At 58.0% G+C, this 26,599-nt stretch overlaps 1 protein-coding gene and 1 non-coding gene across 6 annotated transcripts; both read left to right on the top strand.

Moving 5' to 3' along the window:
* The first annotated feature begins 2,163 nt into the window (after nucleotides 1–2,163).
* AP1B1 (adaptor related protein complex 1 subunit beta 1) lies at nucleotides 2,164–25,947 on the top strand. Of its 5 annotated transcripts, none has more exons than XM_085076190.1 (24): nucleotides 2,164–2,227; nucleotides 6,648–6,757; nucleotides 7,892–7,954; nucleotides 8,775–8,880; nucleotides 11,454–11,589; nucleotides 12,257–12,502; nucleotides 13,220–13,410; nucleotides 13,861–14,082; nucleotides 15,223–15,343; nucleotides 15,989–16,084; nucleotides 16,861–16,976; nucleotides 17,699–17,864; nucleotides 18,702–18,800; nucleotides 19,369–19,628; nucleotides 20,166–20,367; nucleotides 21,250–21,270; nucleotides 21,516–21,545; nucleotides 21,665–21,820; nucleotides 21,969–22,114; nucleotides 22,593–22,722; nucleotides 22,909–22,993; nucleotides 23,220–23,306; nucleotides 23,882–24,036; nucleotides 25,008–25,947. In XM_085076190.1, exons 3-24 carry the CDS (start codon nucleotides 7,918–7,920, stop codon nucleotides 25,080–25,082), a joined length of 2,883 nt encoding a protein of 960 aa, XP_084932316.1. In that variant the 5' UTR covers nucleotides 2,164–2,227; nucleotides 6,648–6,757; nucleotides 7,892–7,917; the 3' UTR covers nucleotides 25,083–25,947. The 5 variants fall into 5 exon arrangements, with proteins under 5 accessions (XP_084932316.1, XP_084932319.1, XP_084932317.1 ...); XM_085076193.1 differs by lacking the exon at nucleotides 25,008–25,947 and adding an exon at nucleotides 24,227–24,937; XM_085076191.1 differs by lacking the exon at nucleotides 21,250–21,270.
* LOC146430459 (small nucleolar RNA SNORD125) lies at nucleotides 22,210–22,314 on the top strand. The gene has a single exon (XR_014855399.1). It is a non-coding gene; the product is annotated as a small nucleolar RNA SNORD125 (small nucleolar RNA).
* Nucleotides 25,948–26,599: the final 652 nt, after the last annotated feature.

Here is a 26,599-nt window from a genome sequence, read left to right as displayed (position 1 = left end):
GAGTAGAATGTTCCTCAAGGGAGAACACATCCCCCGGGCAGGGAGCAGGACCGCTGGGAATAGAGAGTGGGAGCCTCGGGCAGGGAGCAGGGACACCCCAGGAGAGAGTGAGGACCCCGGGGGAAGTGAGGAGCCCCTGCAGGGAGCATGGACCCTCCGAGCAGAGAGTGGGGCAAGAGGAATAGAGAGTGGGACCCTCAGAAGGGGAGGGGGACTCCCGAGGACAGAGTGAGGGTCCCATGGAAAGGGAGTGGGTAGCCCCCCGATGGGACCGGGGATGCCCTGGGCAGAGTGAGGGACATGTGGGAACAGAGTGGAATCGCCAGGAATAGAAAGTGACCCTGGGAAGGGAGCTGGGACCACCCAGGGCAGAGCAGGGTCCTGCCTCAGTGTGCAGGAGAAAGTGGGAACCCCCAGGTGGCACAGACACCCCTGCTCCCGCGGGTGGGGTGGCAGGGCAGGGACCCTGGGAGGAGCTCAGTGACAAGACCCCCTCACTGCGTGTCCCCGTGGGGGTCAGGCACTGGCTGGGGCGGGGGGATCCTGCGGGTTGGGTGTGCCAGGAGGGTTCCCCGGGGGGACAGGGGAGCCCACTGCGGGATGCTGGGGGACTCCAGGCAGGGAATGGGCGGGAGAGCCAGGTCTGCCATCCGGGCTGGGATGGGGATGGGGATGGGGGGATGGGGGGATGGGGGGATGGGGGGATGGGGGGATGGGGGGATGGGGTGACCCCCCAAACCTGCCCTTGGGACCTGGGCATGCACGAACTGCCCAGCCAATCAGCACTCGGGTAACTAACCAGCCAATCAGCACTCACAGACAGCCCGGCAGGTCAGCCCATATGGACCAGTGGCCAATCAGCACCCACGGACCACCCAACCAATCAGCACAGCTGGAGCTCAGCCAATCAGCACACACAGAGCTCAACCTGTGGCCAGGTACAGACAGCTCAGCCAATCAGCAGCCAGGCTCAGAGATTCCCAACCAATCAACACAAAGGTCCAAAGTTTTCAGCCAATCAGCAGGCAGGTGCACAGATCCCAGCCAATCAGCACCCAGGTCATTAGGTCCCAGCCAATCAGCAGGCAGGTGTGTGGATCCCAGGAGCGGCCATGGTGTCGCTGCTATCCCCACTGTGCTGAGTGGGAGCAGAGTCCCGGCACATCCCTCATCCAGGGCATGGAAGCAGCTCAGGGACAGCCAGGATGCACCAGGGGGAGAGGAAGGCTGAGCACCGCCAGCATCAGCCAGGCTGCCGGTGACAGATCCTTGGGAAGTGCTGGGGACACAGGGACAGCAGGCACTGGCCACCCCTGAGCAGCCCTGAGCCCGCTCTGCTCCTGCTGGCCACCACCAGTGACCCACTCCTGGCTATTCGCCACCAGCCCAGGGCCATGGTGGGGGACCCGTGGGTGGGGGACAGGTGATGCCCCAAGGGGTCCTTCTCACCCTGTGGTCCCCCAGGAGTGGGGACACCTGGCTCAGGAAGGGGGACAAAGCCTATGGAGGGTGTGACCCTGTCCCCCGTACCCTATGTGACCCCTGTCCCCAAGCCCTGTCCCTCTCCTTCCATCACAACCCCTGTGGTGTCCCTTGTCCCCATACCCTGTCCTGTCTCTGTTCCTTTGTGCTGTCCTGTTTCTGTCCCCCACGCCCTGTCCTATCCTCGTGCCCATGTCCTGTCCCACTCCCTTGTGGTGTCCCCTGTCCTTATACCTCTCTGCCCCATAACCTCTCTCCCTATCCTGTATCCTCATCCCATGTCCCCATCCCTTCTTCCCATCCCCTGTCCCCATTCCTGTCCCCATGCTTTGTCCCTATCCTTGTCCCCATCTCCTTTCCCTGTCCCCATCCCTGTCCCTATTCCCTGTCCCCATTCCATGTCCCCATCCCATGTCCCTATGCCCCATCCCTGTCCCCATCCCTGTCCCTATTCCCTATCTCCATCCCTATCCCTATTCCCTATCTCCATCCCTGTCCCTATTCCCTATCCCCATCCCTATCCCCATCCCGTGTCCCCATCCCTGTCCCCTATTCCCTGTCCCCTATCCCCTATCTCCATCCCTGTCCCCACCCCACTCCTCTCCCCGCTCCCGCCCCAGCCCCGCCCCTCGGGCCATGGCCCCGCCCCTAGCCCCGCCCCTAGCCCCGCCCACCCGCGTTGCCCCGCCCCGCCCCGGAAGCGCTCCCCGCTCCTCAGTTCCGGTGGCGGCGGCGGCGGCGGCAGGTACGGACCGGGCCGGGAGAGGGCGGAGCGGGCCGGGCAGGGCGAACCGGGCCGGGGGCTGAGCCGGGACCCGAGCCGGGGCCCGCGGCTGCTCCTGCTCCGAGCGCCCTTCCCGAGCTCCGCCCGTGCGCACCCCAGACGGCCCCCGCGGGTTCGGGCCGCGCCGCGTCCTTCTGGGCCCGGGCTCCTCTCGCCCCCCGACCCGAGCTGGGGCTCCGCCGTGCTCCTCCGGGACCGGCTGTGTCCCCGTTCTGACCCACGGCCCGAGACCGGGCTGTGCCCTCCTGCCCCGGGCTGTGTCCCTGTTCTGACCCCGTGTCCCGGGCCGTGTCCCCATCCCGTGTCCCGGGCCGTGTCCCATCCTCCTCTCCTCGCTCGGGGCCGTGTCCCCTCCCACCCCCGGCTGGGGCACACGAGGTCCCCCCATCCCGCAGCTCCATATCCCAGCGCTGCCCTCCCGGATCCATCCCGGAGGGATCTCCCCGGGCTCTGCTGCCCTCCCCAGCACCGCCTCCTGGGCACACAGAGGGCAGGACCCTCTGGAAGGGCCGGGGGGCATGGGGTGACCCCCTCACCTGCCTCAGGGAATGGCACATCCGTGGAAAAAAGTCGGTTCTTGGCTCTGTATGGAATAAGCTGGGAAATGGGGATGGAGCAGGCAGGGAGGCAGCTGGGCTGATATCCTGTGCTCACTGCCTGCTCCGTGGGGATTTTAGGGGGAAAAGCCCCAAACTGGATAAAAAGGAGCTGGGAGACAGCTCCAGCCTGCAGGAGCTGTGTTGGAGGTGGTGTTGTTCTTGCAGGTGTTTTGTGTGGAGTTTCCTGGAGTTTTAACACCTGTCAGAGGTCCAGTCCCCAGCAGCAGAGGGGGCTCAGGTGGGGGTTTGTGTTGCTCTCTCCTGGGGTGACAGCAAATGGGATAAGTGTTGGATGAGCAGTTGGATCAGTCTGGTTTGTGGGAGCCACGGGCTGCTCCCCGAGGGGCTCAGGCTGCTGGGCTGAACAGAATTTGGGACCCCAAGGGGCTTTCCAAAGGTGTTGGGCCTTGCTTGGATCAAGCCAGGCTGGGAATTCCGTGGCAGGAGGTGTCCAGCCCTGCAGAACTCAGCTTTCCTGGAAGGAAGAGCTGAGGGAACGTGATGCTGTGTCCAGAACAAGGTCCTTGGTGTCTCTGAGAATGCTCAGCCGGGGTTTGGGGGGAGCCCCTGTGGGTGCCATCCCTGTTCAAGGTGATTAAAAATCCCCCTAGCTCTCGGAGCATGGTGCTCTGGGCTGTGTGTGAGTGGGATCCTGACAGTGTGTGCTGTAGGGGACACCTCAGGATCATCCTTTTTCCATTTTCCTTGAGTTTATTCCCCAATTATTCATTGATTGGGGTGGATTGGTTGCAGTTTATTTTGTTAGTGCCACTGCTTGGGGATCTGCCACGATTTTGGGCACCTCGCTGGTGGCACAGTGAGTTTGGAAGAGCTCCTACCCCCGAGTTATCCAAGAGGGCCTTGTTTTGGTGGAGATGGAGCCTTTTGGCAGGCCCATGGATTGGTCAGTGGCAGGTTTGTGAGAGGATGTGGATGGGATGGTCCTGGTCAGGATGCAGTGGAATCTCAGCCCTGTGTTGCTGCAGGGCTGAACTGGAGCAAAGACTGTCTCCAGTTAGGCCAGACTTAGGAAAAATATCTTCTTGAGGACGTGTGTGGGGCTGGTGTGAGGCCCTGGGAGTTTGTGGAGCCTGGCAGAGGTGGGATGAGCACAGGGATGGGAGCTGTGCCCACGACTCCATGCTGGCTGTGGGATGGGATCACCAGGAAACACTGCTGTGAGGAAGGAGGGGAAGACCTGGGATCAGCACAAGGCTCTTTAGCTGTTGGGTTTTGTATCCTCAGCCTTTGCTTCTCCCACTCTTGGGTGTTTCTCTCCCCTCGCTGGTGTCTGTGGCAGCTCTGGGGGTTTATCCCTAGGGCAGGGATGTGCTCAGAGCTGTGGAGAGCCATCACCACCTCACCCCTGCCTGGCCTCTGCACTGCCCTGGAACTGCCTCATGGCACCAGAGAGCAGTTACGTGATTCCCCATGGCTCCAGTTACCCATTAATTGTTTAGAGTCTTCCTTAATTTCCTTGACTGTGCCACTGTGGCCCTCGAGTGCTTCATTTCCAGCTGTGCTGTTTGCCTGTGGGAGTTTCCTTTCCCCACTAACCTCCAGCTGCCCCTCAGTTTTCCAGGCAAGCTCTTTCCTAGGAGTTTGCCCTTTGAGTTCCTGCTCCTTTCTCCTCTTCCTGGCTTCAAGTGCCAACCTGTCCCCCCTGAACAGCAGAATGTGTGTGCAGGGATGAACCTCCTGCCTTTGCTCCCTTCCTTCCTTCCCAAGACACAGGTCAGGCTGGGGAGATCAGAGCTTACTGGCAGCCACTGAGCTCCTGGTCTGGGCTGTCACAGGGTCTGGAAAGACCTGTGAGCTGTGGTGAGCTGGGATAACCAGGGATTTGGGATGTCTTGGGCACAGGGTAAAGGCTGCATCCCAGCCCTGGCAGTGGATCTGTGTTGCTGGAAGCTGAAAGTGAGTCCAGATGAGGCCACAGGGATGCTCTGAGGGCTGGAGCCCCTCTGCTCTGGAGCCAGGCTGGGAGAGCTGGGAGTGTTCACCTGGAGAGGAGAAGGATCCAGGGAGAGCTCAGAGCTCCTGCCAGTGCCTAAAGGGGCTCCAGGAGAGCTGGAGAGGGACTTGGGACAAGGGATGGAGGGACAGGACACTGGGAATGGCTTTCCACTGCCAGAGGGCAGGGATAGATGGGATATTGGGAAGGAATTGTTCCCTGGGAGGGTAGGGAGGGGCTAGAATAGCATTCTCAGCGCAGCTGTGGCTGTCCCTGGATCTCTGGAAGTGTTCCAGGCCGGGTTGGGTGGGGCTTGGAGCAACCTGGGATAGTGAAAGGTGTCTCTGCCCATGGCAGGGGGTTGACTGGATGGACTTTAAGGTCCCTTCCCACCCCAACCATTCCATGGTTCTGCAGAGGACTCTGGTCAGCAGCATCTCAGCCTTCAGGAGGAAGGAGTTGGCCTAAAACAGGGTGATAAAAGTAGCAGAAGAAATGAGTTTTCTTCCTCCACTCGCCAAACAAGCGGCACAAGCGATGGCTCATTTGGCATCAGTGTCATTCCCAGGAACCCACTGGCAGCACCCACCTCAGTGGGAAGCCGAATGATGTGTTTATTGTTGTATTTTGGGTTTAGGAGCCTCTTATTTCCCCGGGGCAGCTGAATTTGGGATCTGCTGGTGTGGCATTGGGAAGAATGTGGTGGCTGAGCTCTGCCATGTCCCTGACCATGGCTTGAGAAGCTCAGGAGAGCAGTGTTGCTCTGGCTCGTGTGGAGCTGTGGAATTTAGTCATCCAGGGTGAATGAAATCAGGGCTAACAGGCTTTGGGTTTGTGCCAGTGCCAAAACCAGGCCTGAGGAGCCCAGACTGGGTGTGGGTGAGCTCTGGGTGCTCCCCTCCAGCACCCAACCACTGGTTTGCTTCCAGATCCTTAGGGACACTTTTAACTCCTTGAATCCCATTTGCCTGGCCAGCTTCAAACAAGTTTGGCATGAAGATGGGGTAAAATCTGAGCCACCACCAGCTCAGGCGTGGTCAGTCTTCTTTGTTTCATTGCTTGCATCCTGCTTTTTGTGAGTGAGGAGCTGCTCCACTCAGCCTCTCTCTCACTGGGAGATCAGCATGGGAAGGAGCTGAGAGGGTGGGAATTGCTGGAGCTGAGGGAGCAAACACCTTCTCTCAGCTCCCAGCTCTGCACCACACGGTTGCATCCTTAAAACCAGAGCCAGGCAGCAGTGTTGGCCCCTGCCCAAGGGCTGAGCTGTGGGAATTCACATCCCAGGCTGGCAGCCAGCCCTGCCTTGTCACCCTGGCATAGCCTGGGGGACACACAGGGTGCAGGGTGCTGAGCACTGGGGTTTGGCAGGTGTTTGGATGCTCTCATCACCCTGCTCCAGGCCCTGGGGTGCTTCCTGCTGGGAAGGTTGTGGCGGGGTGAGGAGTGAGGGCTGTGCCTTCATTCCCGAGCTGGAGGAGCCACTTTCCTTCTTGGAGTTGCTGCAGGGCTTGAAGGAGTGGGGGAGATGGGTGGTTGTCTCAGCCTCTGAAATCAGTGGGATTTTGGGTGGCAGAACCACACGTTGGTGGGGCTGGGGATGGGAAAACCACAGGCTGTGCTTTCCCTGGGCTCTGGGAAAGCGGGAAGCTGCAGGGAAAGCAGCCGGCGTGATTCATGTCTCCGAGCTGCCTGCAGAAATTCCCTGCTCAGCTTCAAGTCTGCTTTCCAGGCACTTCTGCAGAGCAGGGCTGAGTGTGAGCCAGGTCTTGGGATCGGAGGGACTGCAGTGAATCCTTCTTTGCTTCCTTCCTTCCCCCCTGTCTGGCAGGACGGGATCTGCAGTGAGGCGCAGAGAGCTGCGGCGCAGCCTGGAGCTCCCGCTGTTCCCTGGAGAGCCATCGACTTAGTGGGATAAAAAAGGCTCTGAATCAATCCCAGGTAACTGAGGCAGGGAGGAGTGTCCTGTCTCACCAGGGGCAGAGCTGTGGCAGTGTGGTACAGGCTTCTCCCTCTGGAATAGCACTGGGATCATGCTGCCAGCCCCCAGAGCAACCCCAAACCCACACAAACTCCTTCCCTCTCACTCTCTGCCAAGCTGTGTGCTCTGCCCAGCTTGCTCAGCCCCCAGATTTCATCCAGATTTTCTTTTTATCCCTGTTGGGGATCCCTCTCCAGCTTGGACAGGGAACAGAGGACACAGTTCCTCTGTGCTCCTGCTGCGTTTGGCTTTCAAGATGCTCATTTGCATTTTAAACCCATCCGCAAACTCTTTTTTTTAATCTTTTTTTCCCCACTTGGCTTTGCTTCCCATGTTCCTGCCCCTCCAAAACGGCAAGGCCACTGCAGGCTTTCAAGGACGAGCCTCTGGTTTCTTTCCTGTTGAAGGAAAGATGGGAAAACCAGCCATAAAAGCCAAATCCCTGCTGACCTTTCCGAAGGGCTGCACATCTCCTTCCTCAGCCTGCCAAGCCCTAAATCTGCCCTAAACTGTCTGAATTATATAATGGAGCCTCAAGTGCTGGGCGGAAACCTTGAACCCATGGAATTTAAAGGAACCCTGCTGGAGCAGGGATGGTTTCTGCAAGAGGCTCCCTTTGATCTGGCAGATCTGTGCCCCTCGGCTGTGCTGTCCTGTTGTGCTGGGCCTGGGGTTTGGCTCAGTTCCTCTCCCCAGCCCAGGGCTGTTCCCTGTGTAGGTGGGAGGGAGGGCTGGGGGTGATTATTTTCCCTAAGAAAGCATTTTTTGGATGAGGAGAGACAAATCCAGGGGGAATCGCTGAGCCCCTGCTGCCCGGCTCGGTGCAGGATGGGATGAGCAAAGTCAGGGCTGCAGCCCTGGAATCTTCAGGGGTTCCCTTCCTCCTCCACATCCTCTTTGGAGAGCCAGCTGATCCCCATCGTTGCAGAGCTGCGAGGTGCTCACACTCCCTTAAGGATTTGGCTTCTCCTTGTGACCTCCATGAGATCCCAAACTCTTTCCTTCCCCTGGATTTTCCATCCCGGAGCTCTCCATAACAATCCCAGCGAGGAAATGATCAATCCTGAACCTCTGGGCTCTTCTTTTCCTCCCAGGGCCGTGCTGCTGACTGGAAACCACCATGACAGACTCCAAGTACTTCACCACCACCAAGAAAGGTAAGGGAAGGAGCAGGAATGTCACAATTCATCCCCAAAACACCAGCTGCTTCTGACACCTGTGTAAACCAGGCAGGGAGGGTGGGGGAGCTCCCGTGGGAATACCCTGAGCCCCCATAGGACGCTGTGGCTGACACCCCACCCTGCTCCTCACTCTGGAGCAGCTCCTGGGCTGCTGTGGGGTCAGGACACCTTGTCCCCAGCCCCCTGTCCCTGGGCAGGGCTGGTGGCAGCTGGTGATCGGCTTTAGCGGCTCAGGAGCTCCCCTGGGCAGCTCTCGGGGCCTTAAGCACTTTCCAGACCAAGGAATTAATGGGAGGAGAAGCCATGTGGCATCTTCCTCTTCAATCTGCCAGCCCAGGAGGGAATAAGGAGCTCAGCGTGGCTTCAGGAGGGCAGGAGATGGTGCACTGGGCTGGGGGGGAATTTGAGAGCCACCGTGGGCTTGAGGAGCAGTGCCCAAAATCCATCTGCCATCATCCCTGGGAAGGGTAGAGCCTCCTGGGGCTGGGGTAACCATAGCCAAAAATACCCATCCTGTGCCTGTGGGGTGCTCCTGGCTCCTGCAGCATCTCCCATCCCTGTGGGGCTGGAGGAGCCACAGGGATTCACCAGGAGGCTTGTCTCCATTTCCATGGTTGAGAGCTGAGCCCCCAGAGCAGCCCCAGCCCTCGGTGAGGTTTTTGGGAAGTCAAATCCCTCCTTTCAGGGGTAGCAAAGGAACCCTGGCAGGCACAGGGTGGGAACTGTGCTCACCCAGCAGAGGAGTGGGGTGCCCCTTCCTCTAATCCCTGAGCTCCCACTTCTCCTATTTTTCCAGGGGAGATATTTGAGCTGAAGGCTGAGCTGAACAGCGACAAGAAGGAGAAGAAGAAGGAGGCTGTGAAGAAGGTGATCGCCTCCATGACTGTCGGCAAGGATGTCAGGTGTGTGGTGGGGCAGGATCGTGGAATATCCTGAGTGGGAAGGGACCCACAGGATCACACAGTGCAGCTCCTGGCCCTGCACAGACACCCCAACAATCCCACCCTGTGCATCCCTGGCAGTGCTGTCCAAACACTCCTGGAGCTCTGGCAGCCTCAGGCTGTGCCCATTCCCTGGGGAGCCTGGGCAGTGCCCAGCACCCTCTGGGGGAAGAACCTTTTCCTATAATCCATCCTAAACCTCCCCCTCATGCTGTTCTCCCAGGTGCCCAAGCCAAACCCAGATGGCTTTTGTGTTCCCTTTTTTCCCTGTTGCTTCCAGGGGGGTTTCCACGCATGTTTTCCCCTCGGGATTCACCAGACACACTCCTGGCTGCAGCTCTCCCTCCTGGGCTGCAGGTTGTATCCACGTGGCCATCTGGCAGGTGGGGGCTCTCCTGGCTTTGGTTGTAATCTGGCTAAAAGAGGATTGGTCTGGCCGCCAGATCCGTTTGTTGGGATTATTCCCACTTCCTTCAGGTGTTACTAAAAACAAGCAGGACCCCCTCGGAGCTGTCATGGCTGAGGGTTGATGTCTGTGCCTCGGTCCTGATAAGCCTTTTGCAGCCTCTCCAGTCCAAAAGGTCAGGCAGCTGCTCTTCCTGCTGCCCTTTTCCCATCTGCCTGAGCTGCACGTAGCCCCTTCAGTGCCTTTTCCTGCACAGACCTGTCCCAGCACAGGCAGCATCAGCAGTTTGGTTTTCACGGTGCATTTGAGAGCAAATGGAGGGAAAACACACTCGGTGTTGGGAGAACTGGGGCATCCCTGGCTCCCAGAGCAGCAGCAGGTCTTGGAACCACAGTGGAGATCACATGGGCAAGGCAGGGGCTTCCAGTGCTTGAAGGGAGCTTAAAAAAAGTGGGGGAAGAGCTTTTTACAGGGACAGATAGTGACAGGCCAAGGGGGAATGGCTTTAAACTAAAAGAGAAGAGATTTATATTGGATCTTGGGAAGCAATTGTTCCCTGTGAGGATGCTGAGGCCCTGGCACAGGGTGCCCAGAGAAGCTGTGGCTGCCCCTGGATCCCTGGAAGTGTCCAAGGCCAGGCTGGACAGAGCTTGGAGCAGCCTGGGCTAATGGAAGGTGTCCCTGCCCATGGCAGGGGGTAGAACAAGATGATCTTTAAGATTCCATGATTTCCAACCCATTCCATGGTCCCATGGCTGTACCAGCCAATTTTTTTTTGTGTGTGTGCCTGTTTTAGGCTTCAGGGAAGCAGTTTGCTGAGTTCACTTCTCCCCAGGAGGTGCCAGCAAAGCCTGGTTTAGCCTGGGGTGAGACCAGCCTAGGTGGGTGGCAGCTCTGCAAAGCTCAGTTCCCTGGATTTAGGGGGGCCCTGGCTTTGATCCTGTCAGGGCTGGCTGGGTTTGCGGAGGTGGAGAAGCTTCCAGGAGCCTTGGGACATCTGTCAGGGTGGGATAACCCCTGTGCTAGCCCTAGGATCTTGATTGCCTCTCCTGAGGTGGTTTAATTGTCTAATTGCTCTGGCTTTGGATGGAACAGCATCTCTGGTATCCCACAGCTCCAGGATGTTCAGGAGGGGAAGCCCCAGCTCTGTACAGGCAGCTGGTCCACTCCATTCCACTCCATCCAGCAGAGTGTCCTGGTGCTCAGGACTCACCCAGGGCAGTGGGGCTCTTCCTTTTGGCACCATCCTGTGATGGTGCATAAAATCATGGAATATCCTGAGGTGGAAGGGACCCACAAGGATCATCCAGTCCAGCTCCTGGCCCTGCCCAGGACACCCCAACAACCTCACCCTGTGCTTGAGGGAGTTGTCCAGCACCTTCTCCTGAGGCAGTGGATGTGCCCTGGAGCTGGGATGCAGCAGAACTCCATGGGAGAGCTCAATTTTGGTCCATCAGGGGCCTGTTTTGATACAGAGACAGTTTTGATACAGATCCATAAAAAAATCCACTGGATCCAGTTTTGATACAGATCTGTTTTGATACAGATCCATAAAAAATCCACTGGGGAGGAACAATTCAGCCACATCTGCTGCAGGGTGGGCTCAGGTCATGGAATTATGGAAAGGTGTGGGTGGGATGGGTCCTTAAAGCTCATCCCACCCCCTGCCACGGGCAGGGACACCTTCCACTGTCCCAGGCTGCTCCAAGCCCTGTCCAGCCTGGCCTTGGACACTGCCAGGGATCCAGGGGCAGCCACAGCTTCTCTGGGCACCCTGTGCCAGGGCCTCACCACCCTCCCAATATCCCTCCCAATATCCTCACCTTCCCAATATCCCGTCCATCCCTGCCCTCTGGCAGTGGGAAGCCATTCCCTGTGTCCTGTCCCTCCATCCCTTGTCCCCAGTCCCTCTCCAGCTCTCCTGGAGCCTCTTTAGGCACTGGCAGGGGCTCTGAGTTCTCCCTGGATTGTTCTCTTCTCCAGGTGAACATTCCCAGCTCTCCCAGCCTTTCCTCCCAGGAGAAAGCTTGGTTTTCCTGGCTTTAGGAGTAGGTTATCTGTGGGAAGGGGGATCCCATGGGCAGCATGGCAGTGCCCTGCCTTCACCAGGAGCCTCTCTCTGTTCCAGCGCTCTCTTCCCGGACGTGGTGAACTGCATGCAGACAGACAACCTGGAGCTGAAGAAGCTGGTCTACCTCTACCTGATGAACTATGCCAAGAGCCAGCCAGACATGGCCATCATGGCAGTGAACACCTTTGTGAAGGTGAGGGGACAAGGGACACTGCGTGCCACATCACCGTGCCAAGCTGCAGATTAGGGAGCATGGGCAGCTTTCCAAAGCTTCTCCCTTCTGGAGGAGGGGCTCTCCAGGCTCTAGAAAACTGATTGAATTTGTCCAGCAATGCAGAAAGCCATTTTTTGGCAGCCATCCTGTGCCACTCGCTCTGCCAGGGGTGTGGGCAGCTCCCGTGATCAAGAGCAGTCATGTGAATTTATGTGCTGAGAAAATCCCTTGTGATCTTCCTGTTGGAGCTGGGAATTGAAGAGTGTGTTAGGAGTCCAGGATGTTGCCAAATCACTCAGTGAAAAGGCCTGGTGGTCTTTAGAGGCAGTTTGGGCTGTTTAGGGAGGATAAACCCCACATAATAATCCCAATATGTATTTCCAGCATCAGGCTGGGTTCAGGTGCCTGGTGTAAGTGATGAGGGATTCCTGGAGGGAATGAGGAGTCCTGAGAGTGAGGATTGGTGGTGTAAGAACTCAGTGGGTGCAGGACAAGAGAGAAATTTCTCTTGGGTGACTTATTCTGGAGAACAGAGCATGAAATCCTCAGGATTTGAACCCAAACCCACCTGGAGGTCCTGAACCCAGCAGAGATCCCCGTGATTCGAGGCATGCAGGATATCCAACCTCCCCTCTCCTCCCTGCAGGACTGTGAGGACCCCAACCCGCTGATCCGGGCCCTGGCCGTGCGCACCATGGGCTGCATCCGGGTGGACAAGATCACGGAGTACCTGTGCGAGCCGCTGCGCAAGTGCCTCAAGGACGAGGATCCCTACGTGCGCAAGACGGCCGCCGTCTGCGTGGCCAAGCTGCACGACATCAACGCCCAGCTGGTGGAGGACCAGGGCTTCCTGGACACCCTCAAGGATCTCATCTCAGACTCCAACCCCATGGTGATCTTTTTTTTTCCTTCTCTCTTCCGTCTTCCTCCAAATGGCATCCCAATGCTCTCCCATCGTGTTCCTCCCAGACTCAGTCCAAGAGTCTCTGTTTGGTGCTAACAAACCGCTTTTGGGGAATTTTTGCTTCTTAGGATGTGTTCCCTGCCCTGTAAACCTGTCTCTCCTGGACAGAGGGTTTCTCCCATCCCTTGGCAGTGTTATTCCTCTGTTCCCAATGGGAAGGAGGTTGCTCCAGGTGGCTCAGAGCAGAGGGAAGCTGGTGCTTAGTTCTGATACCACATAGCCAGTGGCTTTTGCCTCTGGTTTTCTTGGCAGCTGAGCTTTGGCTTCTTTCCCTTTCCCCAGGCATGAGGAACTTTTAAAACCAGCTTTCCCCAGGGTTTCTCTTCCCTTCTTTTCCAGTCTTGGCCAGGGGGTAGCACTGAGCCCAGGAGCTGTGTGGAAAGCTCTGGGGCTCCTCAGAACTGCCTTGGGAAGGGGAACTGGGCATGGAGCCAAAGCTGACTCCTGTTGGAGCCGTTGGAGGTGTGGCGTGGGTGGTGGGACCGTACTGGTGGGGGTGGCTCATCCATCTCCCTCAGATCCATGGGGGGAAGGAGAAGCTGGAGCCCAGATGTGGGTGGGATGCGAGGGGATGATAGTGAGGAGGCAGTTTGTCCCCTCACAGCACATCTGGTGTCACCAATGCATGTCCTGTCCCCCTGGCAGGTGGTGGCCAACGCGGTGGCAGCGCTGTCAGAGATAGCAGAGTCTCATCCCAGCAGCAACCTCCTGGACCTCAACCCCCAGTCCATCAACAAGCTGCTCACAGCCCTCAACGAGTGCACTGAGTGGGGCCAGATCTTCATCCTGGACTGCCTGGCAAACTACATGCCCAAGGATGATCGGGAGGCTCAGAGGTGAGGGGACTCTGGGCTGGAAAGGGGAGGGGACAGGCAGGGCCTGGCACTGCCCCTTCTCCTCTGAGGAGTGTCTTCATCCTCCTGACCCTGCTGCAGGAGGGGGGACAGCAGGCATCTGCTGGAGCTGTGCCTTGGGCATGGCCATCTGGAGCCTGCCCTGGTCCCATAGCGAGCCCTGGCACTGGGATTGTGCTTCTTGAGCTGCTTAAAATGTGGCTGCAGGGGACAACAGGCACTGGGGAGCCCCAAAACGGGGTCATTGCCAGAGGGTTCTGCAGGGCCTGGGGAATAACCTTCACCGGGGCATTCAAGAGCCAGTCCAGCCTCCTTGGGAAGGTCCCAAGTGCTGCTCAGCTTTCCTGCAAGTCCATCCTCCATGCTGGCAGGAGTTTTGCAGCAGGAAGAAGGGCTGGGATCATTTCCTTTCCCTCCTCCTCGCCCCGGCAGCATCTGCGAGCGGGTGACACCGCGGCTGTCCCACGCCAACTCCGCCGTGGTGCTGTCAGCTGTCAAGGTGCTGATGAAGTTCATGGAGATGCTGTCCAAGGACCTGGATTATTATGGCACCCTGCTGAAGAAGCTGGCCCCACCACTGGTCACCCTGCTGTCTGCAGAGCCCGAGCTGCAATACGTGGCCCTCCGCAACATCAACCTCATCGTGCAGAAAAGGTTTGTGTCCAGGTGTCCCTTCTTTCCTGGTGCTGCAGTCCCTCTGATTGCAGCAGTGTCACAGCCCATCCTGTGGGGCTTTTTTCAGTTATTGAAAATCCAAGGAGAGTCATGGAATCATGGAATGGTTTGATTGGGGGTGGATCTTGAAGCTTATCTCATCCCACCCCCTGCCATGGGACACCTTCCACTACACCAGGTTGCTCCAAGCCCTGTTCAATCTGGCCTTGAGTCAGCCAGGTGAGGGAATGAGCAGGGAGCTAAGCTGGGATCTCCAGTTTAGTTTATCCTTTAGTTTAATTTATTCTTTATTTGGGTCAGCAAAGGATGGCAAAACCAAAAGCTGGGAGACTTCAGAGTAGTCACTCTGTGTCTAGGAAAGGAGCTTTGCTCTGCCAGCTGCTTTCTCCACAGTTGTCCCCTTTGAACAAGTGCTCAGAGTCCTTTTGTCCCTTTGCTGTGCTAAAATCCTGGTGGGCAGGAGGTGGCCAAGGCTCTACACGTGTGCCTGGAGCAGAAATGGCAGCTGGAGAGCCCCAGCCCAGTCAGATGATTTGTCCTCCTCCCAGTCAGCACCGTGGTCGTCTCTTAAAAATAGCAGCAATTTCTGGGAGAAGCGGAAAGCAATTAGTGTCCCTGGGAGTGGGAATGTGGAAGGCAGCTTGGAGCTGGACCTGGCCTAGCTTAGAGAGAGGAGGAGCTGGTGAGAAAGGTCCAGCCTAGCCCTGGGGTCTGGATTTGTGTCCCTGCTCCCACCAAAATGTCCCTTCAGGCCTTGGCAGGACAAACGTCCCCTGTTGCCTCACGTCTGGTCCGTGTTTGTGACAAGGTTGTGCTCTGTCCCCTACGTGCCAGCAAAGGGGAGCCAAAGGACAGAATCCTGGGGGATAATCATGGTGACTTGGATTCCTTGGCATTGAAAATGCCCCCAAAACCTTGGGATTGTGACCAAGGAGCCTCACCCTCCTGGCCTGGAGTGCTCACTATCTGTGTTTCCCCAGCTTATGTCCATAGGGCAGAATCCTGAGGGAATAACCATGGTGTTTTGGATTCCTTGGCATTGAAAATGCCCCCAAAACCTTGGGATTGTGCTGGTAGTGGGTGCATGTCCCCCCAACCTCTGCCTCTCACTGCCCCCAGGCCTGAGATCCTGAAGCACGAGATGAAGGTGTTCTTTGTCAAGTACAACGACCCCATCTACGTCAAACTGGAGAAACTGGACATCATGATCCGCCTGGCTTCCCAGGCCAACATTGCTCAGGTCAGGAGCTGTGGGTGGGACATCCAGGGGTATCCCAATCCCAGCCCCAGCTCTGTGGGATGTGGCCTGTGATGCCTAAAATAGAGGCTAGACAGAGCTAAGAGAATAAATGCAGTTATATTTGTTGAAGGGCCTTCAGGTGCATTTAGGGCAGTCACAGCCCAGCCAGGGGCTACACCCAAAATGGATGATGGGTCATTCATACTTTATAAGTTTTTTAGAAAGTCACAGGTTTCTCATGCTTTGTAAGTTTTGTCCATTTGCATATCGGGGCTTAATCCTCCAATTGCAGCTTCAGCTAATGAAGTCAATTGCTCCAAGTTTGCTACCCCAATTCACTATGATTTACATATCTTGGGGCCTGAGACACTAAGGTATCCTTGAGGTTCGAGCTTAGAGAGGAATTGTTTTGTCTAAAAATGAGAGTCCAGAGTCCAGAGTTACACACTGAATGTAATATGGAGTCCAGAGTTACACACTGAAGAATTACAGGATTACAGATACATGAAAAATACAGAAGCTAAAATCCTAAGACATCACCCAGAGCAGCTGTCCCACCCAGCCTGCTCATGCTGGGTCACTGCCTCACTCTCCTGGTGGCTTTTCCTTGCTGCCAGGCTCTCACTGTGCTGCCCCATCCCTCAGGTGCTGGCAGAGCTGAAGGAATATGCCACGGAGGTGGATGTGGATTTTGTCAGGAAGGCGGTGAGAGCCATCGGCCGCTGCGCCATCAAGGTGGAGGTGAGCACTGGGACACCTCGGGGCCCTGTGGGTGGGCAGGGCAGCACTTTCCAGCACATGGTGGGTGTCTCATCCCAGGAATTTGTGAGCTGAAACCTTCCTGGGCCTGGGAATGAGCCATGGTTGTTCCACAGGGCTCATAAGGGGTGTCAGGAGGGTATTCCATCCCCTTATCCTTTAAGGTGCTGCTTTAGGATCCTCATCAGCATCCTCATCCTGCTTTAGGAACTCATCAGCAGCTCTGCCTGATGAGTTAATGCAGCGGGTGATGCCAGTGGCTTGTTGGGGACCAGGGTGGGGCTGGGGTCCCTTCCTGAGGGGCTGGGGAGAAATTGATCCCTTCCCAGGGGCTGAGAGAGAGCTGATCCCTTCCCAGGGAGCTGGAAAGGTCCCAATCTCTTTGCAAGAGGCTGGCAAGGAGCCGATCCTTTCCCGAGGGATTGGGAGGGAATTGATCCCTTCCTGAAGGGCTGCTTGGAGGCTTTGCATCCCTGTGGGGATAATTTTCCAAAGGGGATAATTAAAACCCTCCCTGGAAAGGTAGCTGCATGGTTGGGATGCTTCCCATGGGGAGAGAGGAGCCTGTGGGAATGTGCAGAGAGGATGAGGTGGAACCACACCTGGATGTGGAGACCACACTCCTGTGTCCCCTACTCCACTCTGGGTTCAGTTTGGGTGGGGATGATGGGGAGTGGGAGTGGCAGCAGAGCATTTGGGGTGGGATGTGAGGGGCTCACTCCCTGGGCTGTCCCTGTGTGACCGAGTCCCTCCGGCAGCAATCGGCCGAGCGCTGTGTCAGCACCCTGCTGGACCTCATCCAGACCAAGGTCAACTACGTGGTGCAGGAGGCCATTGTTGTCATCAAGGACATCTTCCGCAAGTACCCCAACAAGTGCGTGGGCATTCTCTGGGACGTGGAATCTGTGGGATGCTCCTAGTCCTGCACGAGCTCTTGCCACCCCTCTGCACTTGGGGGACCCCAAACTCTTGGTGGGATGAAGCCCCCAGAGCCTCCCTGCAGCACAGGTGGCTTTGGGTTTTTTCCACTCTGAGGGGTCAGTGCTTTCTCAGGAGCTCAGCTGGGCTAAGTTGTCCCCAGCCCCAGGATCGCTCCGTGGTGGCATTCCCAGATCCAGACACTCTAATGGAGAGGAGCTGCCAGGGATGTGCAGGTCCCTTGCATCAGCAGAAACTGTCCCTGGCTCTCAATCCAGCTCCTGATGCTGGAACAAGGGCAGCAGGAGGAGAGGGGAGGGAATGTTCCAGCTGAGCCAGGATGAATAGGCAACTCTGTAATCAGGAAGTTGGGGACTAATAGTGGTAATAAATACTAATGAACTGAATTGGTAACGAGCAGAGCTCTGCAGGAATAGCCTCCAGCTCTGGGCTGCTCTGGAGAGGAGCAGATCAGATGAGCAGGGTTAATTCTGGAGCAGGGAATGTGCTCTGGGATCGGTGTGGGCACTGCCCATGGGGAGAGGGGACAGCCAGGCAGGGTGCCCTTGGCCACATCCTGGTTCTGCTGTGGGTGATGGGACATGGTTTGGAGTTTGTGTGGATCACGATTTGGGTCTCCTCTCAGTGAGCTTTCTCTTGCTCTGTGTCCTTGGGAAGGTACGAGAGTGTGATTGCCACGCTCTGCGAGAACCTGGATTCCCTGGATGAGCCTGAGGCCAGGGCTGCCATGATCTGGATCGTGGGGGAATACGCCGAGCGCATCGACAACGCCGACGAGCTGCTGGAGAGCTTCCTGGAGGGCTTCCATGATGAGAGCACCCAGGTGTGCCAGGGGGAGCTGCTGGCTCAGGGTGACACCTGGCAGAGCTCCTACTAAGTGCAGCAGGGGACAGTTTCCTCTGAGGGTGTTCGTGCAGGTGCTCAGAACAGCAGTGTCCCACAGAGTTTGGGTGTAGGATGTGGCCCAGGAATGTGGTCTCACGAAAGGTGTTCCTGCCCATGGCAAGAGCTGGAATGAGATGGGCTTTAGCCTTCCAGCCCAAGCTGCTCCATGGTGCTATGAAGTGCCACCATGGTGTTGTCCCAAGCTCCATCCCTATTTTGGGAAGCACCAGGCAGTCACCTTGTTATTCCGCAGTGCCAGCACAGCATCCCTTTGGAGCTGGAAAATGAGCAGAGGGAGCTGTGCCTGCCCTGTTTCCCAGGGTGACTGAGGCCATTGGGTCTGCCTGTGGAATTTTGGAGGGTTTCCATCTCTGGAAAACTCTGCAAAACACTCTGTAACCAAGTGACGGTGAACGGGGCAAAGTCTGCAAATGCAAAATAGCAAAGCCAACAATGCTCCCTGAGAGGCTGGGAGGGGCTGTCACAGGGGAATTCCTGCTGCTTATTCATGTGGAGTCAAAGGATGCTCTGGCCTGTGCCCTGTGGGGCCGTGTAACCTGCTCCTAAGATCCTGCCCCATAACGTTGGGATCAACCTGTGTCTCTGAGGATGTGGGAATGGGCTGGAATGGGGCCAGGTGAGGTGCCCTGACATGTCACTGCCATTGATGTGGTCACCGTGCCTTTGGTCCTTGTGAAAGGCGTGTTGGAGTGAGGTCCTGGGGCAAATCCATGTGTTCTGCACAAATCCAGTGTGCCCTGTCTGTGCTCCACAGGTCCAGCTGCAGCTGCTGACAGCCATTGTGAAGCTGTTCCTGAAGAAGCCCACGGAGACACAGGAGTTGGTGCAGCAGGTGCTGAGCTTGGCCACACAGGTGGGTAACTCCTGGGAGAGCTTCCCAGGGCTTCCTATCCCCTGGGAATGGCTTGGTCATGTCACAGCAGGCAGGTAATTGGAGCTGAATTCAGAATGGTTTGGGTTGGGAGGAACCTTAAAGATCCTCTTGTTCCAGGGTGCAGGGACACCTTTCACTGTCCCAGGTTGCTCCAAGCCCTGTCCAGCCTGGCCTTGGACACTTCCAGGGATCCAGGGGCAGCCACAGCTTCTCTGGGCACCCTGTGCCAGGGCCTCAGCATCCTCCCAGGGGACAATTCCTTCCCAATATCCCATCCATCCCTGCTCTCTGGCAGTGGGAAGCCACTCCCTGTGTCCTGTCCCTCCATCCCTTATCCCAAGTCCTTCTGGGACTGCTGATAGTTGAAGTCCTGGAGAGCACAGATGCTCCCAGGCTCAGTAGGCACCTTGCAGCCTCTTTACCTTTGATCCCTGTGATCCTCCCAGCAAAGCTTAGAAGTGAAAAGCAGCTCTGAGTAGCTCTGTAGTAGCTGCAGTTGTTCTGAGCAGCTCCATAGTAGCTGCAGCTTCCCAATGGCTTCCCAAAGGACTCAGACAACCCCGACCTGCGGGATCGTGGATACATCTACTGGCGCCTGCTCTCCACGGACCCTGTGGCTGCCAAGGAGGTGGTGCTGGCAGAGAAGCCTCTGATCTCGGAGGAGACAGATCTGATTGAGCCCACACTGCTGGATGAGCTCATCTGCTACATCGGGACGCTGGCCTCGGTGTACCACAAACCCCCCAGCGCCTTCGTGGAGGGCAGCAGGGGGGTTGTGCACAAGAGTTTGCCCCCACGGACAGGCTCGTGAGTATTCCTGCGTCCCCACCCTGTGCTGGGACTTGCAGGGCTGTGGATGAGGGGTTGGATGTGGAGCAGAGTGGCTGTGGGGCTGCTGGGCTCGGAGCTGAGCCCTCCTGACCACATTCCCCAGCTGGTGACCCCCTGGACTCAGGTGGCTGCCCTGAGCCTGGCCTTGGGCACTGCTGGAGGGGGTGGTGGGGTGACATTCCTTCGATGCCACTTCACCTGTGTTGTGTCACCTTTGGGGGTGGTCAGTCTGGCAGTTCTCTCAGTGTTGGTGTCCTTCCCTGGGAGGTTCTGTTGGAGCAGGGCTGTGTGGGTTCAACACTGTCCTTAAAAAGCTGGAGTGATCCCAGTGGAAGGTGGTCTCCATGAGAATGTGTTGGGAGGCAGGATGGCATGGGGGATTTGTTCGCCATTGAAGTGTTTGGAGCCATGCTGGGCTGGGAGATCAACTGGACCAACCTGTCTGCAGTGGGACCTTCTGTCCCAGCTGGAGCTCCTCACCCTCTCCCACTTTTCCTGTGCCATTCCCTTCAGGAGCGAGAGTGTCGAGAGCCCAGACACAGCCCCAGCAGGGGGACCAGCAGCGGATCAGCCCTCAGTGATCCCCACCCAGGGGGACCTGCTGGGGGACCTGCTCAACCTGGACCTGGGCCCCCCGGTGAGCGGCCCACCCATGGCCACCTCCGCCGTGCAGATGGGCGCCGTGGACCTCCTCGGGGGTGGCCTGGACAGCCTGGTACGTCCCAGCTCCAGTGCTCCTTCCCTGATTCTGGGGTATCCCGTTGGCATCATGCTGGGTTTGATGCTGGTGCCAGCCTGGGCTGTCTTGGGATAGGACAGACATGTCAGCCTGGGGACACCTGGGCAGTTCCTTTCCTCCTGCAGTGGGTGAGGACAGGGGCACTGCACCCCAATTTATCCTGCCACTATCCAACAGCTGGGGGGCTCCCACCCACCACTTCCTGGAGCCTTTTCCCTCGGTTGGTGTGGATGTTCCCACTCCATGTGCTGTGCTGCAGGAGTGGCTGCTCTCCTGGGCCCCTCTCTGACCCCAGACTGCTGCAGGGCTGGGCCAGGATGTGCTCACTTCCAGCCTGTGGGGTTCTTTACGGGGTGTCCCCTGTGCCAGGAGGTCTGGAGGTGACAGCGTGTCCTCCTGGGAATGCAGCCCAAGCAGTGGTTTGGCCTTGGGGTGAGGCGGGATGGAAACCTCTCCCTGCCTGGGAACACCTGCCCTGTGGGTGCTGGAGATGCTCCAGGCTCCCTGAAGGAACAGAGTTTGGAGTTTTCTCCATGACTCATGAGATCCAGCAGATTTGTCCCAGGGGGAGGTAGCGTCACTGCCTTTCCTGTTTTGCAACTCTGCAAGGGCTGCCCTGGCTCCCTGTGGCTCACAGGGATTAGGGATGGGCTGGCCCTGAGGCTGGGAATGAGGGCTGGCTCTGTCCCCTGGCTCCAGGACAGCCATGGACAGACAGACAGATGTGTCAGGACTAACCTCTGTCCCTTCCTCCCTTCTCTTTTCTCTCTCTCTCTCTCTCTTTTTGGTCTCTTCTCTCCTGGCTTCTCTCTGCATGTGGCTGGCTCTTCTCTCCACCTTGTCTGCTTCTGCTTGGAGATGGGGGACGAGTCGGAAGGGGTATGGATCACCCTCTGCCCACCCCTGGCTGGCCCTGCTCCCCACCCCAAGCCCCAGGGACACCTTGCATCCCTCTGGGGACAGCCATGGCCCCTCAGCTCCAGCTCTGGGACTGCTGGAGCATCCTGGCTCCAGGCCCTTGCTGCCCCACTCTGCTGCTTTCAGGGAGTGCCCCGAGGGGACATTTTGGGGGATCCCTGTGCCCTCAGCCCTGCCCCTGCTGATGCCCCTTTCTTGTCTTGCAGCTGCGCAGCGATGTGGGAGGCAGCCCTGCTGTGAGTGTGCCCTCACACCCAAACCCTCTCACTCTCTGCATCTTCCTCCTCATCCTCCTCATTCTCCTTCTGTCCCCCTCCCCGTGGTGCCCCCCATAACCCCTCCCTTGTCCCCACAGATGGGTGGCGGTGGCGGCGGTGGCACCTTCACACCAGCGCCCAGCACCACGGCGCCCACAAACGTGGGGGCACCCCTTGGCAGCGGCCTGGGCGACCTCTTCGACCTCACCGGTGGGGTGGGCACCCTCTCAGGATCCTACGTGGCCCCCAAAACAGTGAGTGGGGCCTCCAAACTCGGGGTTAAGGGGGACACAGACCCCTGTGGCTGCTCCCCACGGCAGAGCCTCCCCAGGAGGAGGTGGGGGGACCACCAGAGGGACTGTTTTGGGTGACACTCCAAGGTTTCTTGTCTCCCTCACCCAGGTCTGGCTCCCTGCCATGAAAGCCAAGGGGCTGGAGATCTCTGGCACCTTCAGCCGGCAGGTGGGCTCCATCTCTATGGACCTCGTGCTGACCAACAAAGCCCTGCAGGTCATGTCCGACTTTGCCATCCAGTTCAACCGCAACAGGTGAGTGTCACCTGGGCTGGGGTCACCTGGCACCTGTGGAGATGCTGCTCAGAGCAGTTTTGTGTGGAAAAGGGTGTGAGGAAGGAACTGCAAGGACTGGGAACAGCCTCTGGTGATGACCCTTCTCTGTCTGATGGCTGTGGTGGTGATGAGCATCAAACCAAAGCCTCTAAGAAGTTGGCTGAAGAGGCCGTTCCTCAGGGGCCTGACCATTCTCCTCTTGTTTGTCCTGCTGAACTGATGCTTCCTTTTCCTTCAACGACCCAGAGAGAATGCTAAAAATGGGTGTGGGTTTGTGTAGGAGGAAGGGGAGAGATTTTGGGGCTGCCCCAGGGTGGGCAGGGCAGGATGCAGCCCCATCCTGGGCTGTGCAGGGGCAGCAAAGCCATTCTTGTGAGCTCCAGCTTTGGATAGACTGTGCCTTGTGCCATCACCTGCTGTCCCCACCCTGATCCCTGCCCTCCCTGGTGTCTCCCAGCTTCGGCCTGGCCCCTGCAGCTCCTCTCCAGGTCCATGCACCTCTGGCCCCCAACCAGTCCGTGGAGATCTCCCTCCCGCTGAACACCGTGGGCTCCGTCATGAAGATGGATCCTCTCAACAACCTCCAGGTGGGGAACATGGGGATCTCCCCTCCAGGGTCCTTTGGAGAAAGCTGGAGGGAGGTGTGACAGCAAGAGCCAGGTGGCTTGCTGCAGTGACACCTGGCTCCAGAGGGGTGCTTGAGGTGGGATGGGACACTTTGGGAACTTGCTGGGGGTCAGAGGTGTTGAAATCCTCGTGTCCTTCCACTCCAGGTGGCAGTGAAGAACAACATCGACGTCTTCTACTTCAGCACCCTGTACCCCCTGCACATCCTGTTCGTGGAGGATGGCAAGATGGGTGAGTTGGGATGTGGGTGGCTGTCACTTGTCCCTAGGTGCCATCCCAGCCCCTGGGACCCTCCTGACCACATTCCCCAGCTGGTGACCCCTGGAATCAAGTGGCTGCCCTGAGCCTGGCCTTGGGGCACTGCTGGAGGGAGTGACAGGGTGACATCCAGTTGTGTCACCTTCGGGGGTGGCCAGTCTGGCAGCTCCCTCAGTGCTGGTGTCCTCCCTCCCTGCAGAGCGACAGATGTTCCTGGCCACTTGGAAGGACATTCCCAACGAGAACGAGACCCAGTTCCAGATCAAAGACTGTTCCCTCAATGCAGGTGGGTCTGACACCCTGGGAAGGAGCTGGCTGAGCTCACAGCTGGCTGCTGGTGACCAGTTCATCCCAGTTAGCCCAGGCTGTGGGGAGCTGAGAGCTCCTTCCCCTGTGCTCAGCCTGGACCTCCAGGAAGCAGCAGATGCTTTGCTTGCCCTTGGCTCACTGTAGGAAGTTGGCAGGTTGGAATGAGATGGGCTTTGAGGTCACTTCCAACCCAAACCATTCCATGATCAGGTGATCCTGAGTCACTCTGCCTGGTGGGGATGTCCCTGGTCCTTGCAGTGCCCACCCTGGGATCATAAAATCATAGAATTTGGTGGAAAAAGACCTCCAGAATCATCAAGTCCCTCCATTCCTCCAGCACTGCTAAGTCCACCAATGTCCCCAAGTGCCACATCCACAGGGCTGTTACATCCCTGCTGTGCCAGTGCCTGACCACCCTTTCCATGAAAGAATTTCCCCTGATGTCTAGTCTAAACCTCTGCCATGACAAGGAGGGGAGGAGATGGCACAGGAGCAGCTCCAAGGGGAGCAGGGGTTCAGCCCAGCCCCCTCAGCCTCTCTCTCCCACCCCAGATGCCGTGAGCAGCAAACTCCAAGGCAGCAACATCTTCACCATCGCCAAGAGGAACGTGGAGGGTCAGGACATGCTCTACCAGTCCCTGAAGCTCACCAACGGCATCTGGGTGCTGGCAGAGCTCCGGATCCAGCCCAGCAATCCCAGCTTCACGGTACATCCCAACCCCCTGGGGCAGCTCCCTGCCTTCCCTGCCCCCAGCCTGGGGGACACATCCCTGGTGGTGCTGGTGGCAGCCCTGCTGTCCCTCTCTCGTGGGGAGGGTGACACTGCTCCTGGGGGAGCAGCTGAAGGACACAGAGGGGTCCCAACCCACCCAGCTCCATCAAACCCTGTCCTCACAGCATTCCCTGAGCAGGGATCTGTCCACACCTCATCCATGAGCCATCCCGAGGTCCTGCTTTCCCTGTCCCCTCCCCACCTCCCTGGCAGCCTGTTCTCTCTGGGGTGGGACGAGCTGTGTCACCCTGACTCCTCTCTCTGTGTCTCCATCCCCGCCGCCCGCCCGCCCTCGCCGGCCTGCCCGCTCTTGCAGGATTTGGAGGTTAGAGACTGGTTTTTCCCTGGCTTCGGGCTCTCCCTGGCTGCTGCCTGGATATTCCTCCCTCCCCTGATGTGTTTCCCTGCCCTGCCAGTCTAGTGCCTCCCTCCCTCTCCCCTGGCATGAGGAGGGGGATGTTTCTGAGGGTTGGGATGTTCCCACTGTCCTCCTGGTCTCACAGGGGATGAGGATAGCTGCAAGTCCTTATCCCAGAGGATCCTCCATGAGCTTTCCCTGCTTGAGGAGATAGTTTTGGAATCATTTAATATTTAAGCAAACACCTGAAGGGGCTTATTCCTCTTCAGAGAGGAGGGTGTTTTTGGGGAACCCTGGAGTGCCAGGCACTGAATCCAGTCCCAAAATCCGGAGTGTTGCCCCTGCCTGTTCCCTGCCTGTGCTGCATGTGGATGGCTCTTCCCTGGGAGGCCTTTAATGCCTTTAATATCCATTTTCCAGCTGAAATCAGGAGCTGAACTACCCCATGGGAGGGAGAGTGCTGCAGCATGCAGGGCTGTGCTTTGGGGCTGGTGGCTCTCCAGGTGGGATAGGATTCCATAACCCTACTTTTCCCTCTCTCCCCACAGTTATCCCTGAAATGCCGAGCGCCAGAGGTGTCCCAGTACGTCTACCAAGCCTACGAGACCATCCTGAAGAACTGAGGTGCTGCTGCAGCCCCTCCTCCTCCTCTTCCTCTGCTCCCTTTCCCGCCCGAGGAAGCAGGGCTGGATCCGTGTGCATGTCCCCTTTCCTTCCTGCCCAGGAATTCCCTGGGATTCTCCCGTTCCCGGCGGGGCTGGGGGGAGCGGAGGGGGGCAGGGGGGCTGTCCCCAGTCCCTGCATCCCTGTAGCAATCCATGTGTGAGTGATGCCATGTCCTCCTCGCTGGTGTTGCTCCCTCCAGATCCCAGTTCCACACTCCTCTGGCTGGGAGCTGTGTGGGGCTGTTCTCCCAGCTCCCAAAAACCCCAGCTCCTGGTCCTGGCTCTCCTGGAGTGGTGTCTGGTGGTGGGTTCTGCATTCCAAACCCTGGGAATAGCACCTGGGGGGTCACTCCTGTCTTGGCTGGGGGCCCAAAGTGCTGTGGGATTAGGTGGCTCAGGCTGCAGGTCCCCCTGGAACCTTGGGATTTGGGGCTGGAGCAGGTGGGAAACAGCTTGGGCTTCTTTCCCCTCCCTGGTTTGTCCCCTGGTTTGGCAGAGCTGTGGCTGAGCCCTTCACAGAGGGTTTCCTTCCCACGGGAGACCTTCCCAAATTCCCAGAACGGCTCGAGGATCCCAAATTTGCAGCTGTACTTACTGTGCAGGTTAAAAAAGGGCTTTTCCAGCCCCCTCCAGCCCCTTCTGTGGGGTCAGGAGGGCTCTGAGTGTCCCCTTAGCCTGTCCCCAACCCCACGGCTCCCTCTGCTCCCCCCTGGCATCCCTGGGGGTCCCACTGCTCCCTTCCCCCCAAATCAAGCCATGGGTCCCCCCTCCCTCGAAGCAGGAAATCTCTAATATATGAAAGATAAATATATTGTAATGTTCACTGGTTTGAAGGGAATGTTGAATAAAGGTGACACCGGCCCCAGGGGACACTGCCAGGGTGGCTGTGACCCGGTGATCCCGAGGGAAGCAGGATCCTGGGAGCTTCCTGCCAGCAGCACAGGGGCAGATAAGCCCTCGCTGGGGACAGTGACCCCATGGCCTCTGGCACAGCAAGGCCTGACACAGCAAATGGCCCAGGGACACAGGGCCAGTCACGCCTTGGGGACAGGATGGGCCTGGAGAGCTCTTGGCTCTGCTGCTGGAGCTTTTCATGGATCTACCAAGGCCTAAGGTGGCCCTGCACCCCTACATGGTGCCCAGTCTGGGTGCCCCAAGCCCCCCTGGGGTTGGGGACAAGTGTGGGGTCCCCAGGAGGTGCTGCTGGTCCCTGTGGGGTGGGTGACAGTCCCTGCAAGGACATCCCACCAAGCACTGGCACCCCTGCCAGGTGTCCAGCTGGGTACTGGCACTGTGACTGAGCACTGGTGCTGCTCTGGGACACCCCATGGGTCACCAGCCCCACTCCCAGCGGAGGGGCAGGGCAGCTGTCCAGGGACCCCAGTGGACACCCTGCTTTGGAACCCCACAAGTCACAGCAGAGTGGTCACCACCAGCACGTCTAGACCCTCCTGGTGACCCTTGGAGCATGGCCA

Source organism: Lichenostomus cassidix, chromosome 15, assembly GCF_008360975.1.
Source record: "Lichenostomus cassidix isolate B80296 chromosome 15, HeHo_3.0, whole genome shotgun sequence".
NCBI lineage: Eukaryota > Metazoa > Chordata > Aves > Passeriformes > Meliphagidae > Lichenostomus > Lichenostomus cassidix.
This window is presented reverse-complemented; position numbering and strand designations above follow the sequence as displayed.

Excerpts from the sequence above, each read along its gene's own strand:
- AP1B1 (XM_085076190.1), top strand. The coding sequence starts at position 7,918 with ATGACAGACTCCAAGTACTTCACCACCACCAAGAAAG. Across the intron at positions 8,881-11,453 it reads ACTGTCGGCAAGGATGTCAG|CGCTCTCTTCCCGGACGTGG; the intron begins GTGTGTGGTGGG and ends TCTCTGTTCCAG. Across the intron at positions 22,994-23,219 it reads CGTGGAGGATGGCAAGATGG|AGCGACAGATGTTCCTGGCC; the intron begins GTGAGTTGGGAT and ends CCCTCCCTGCAG.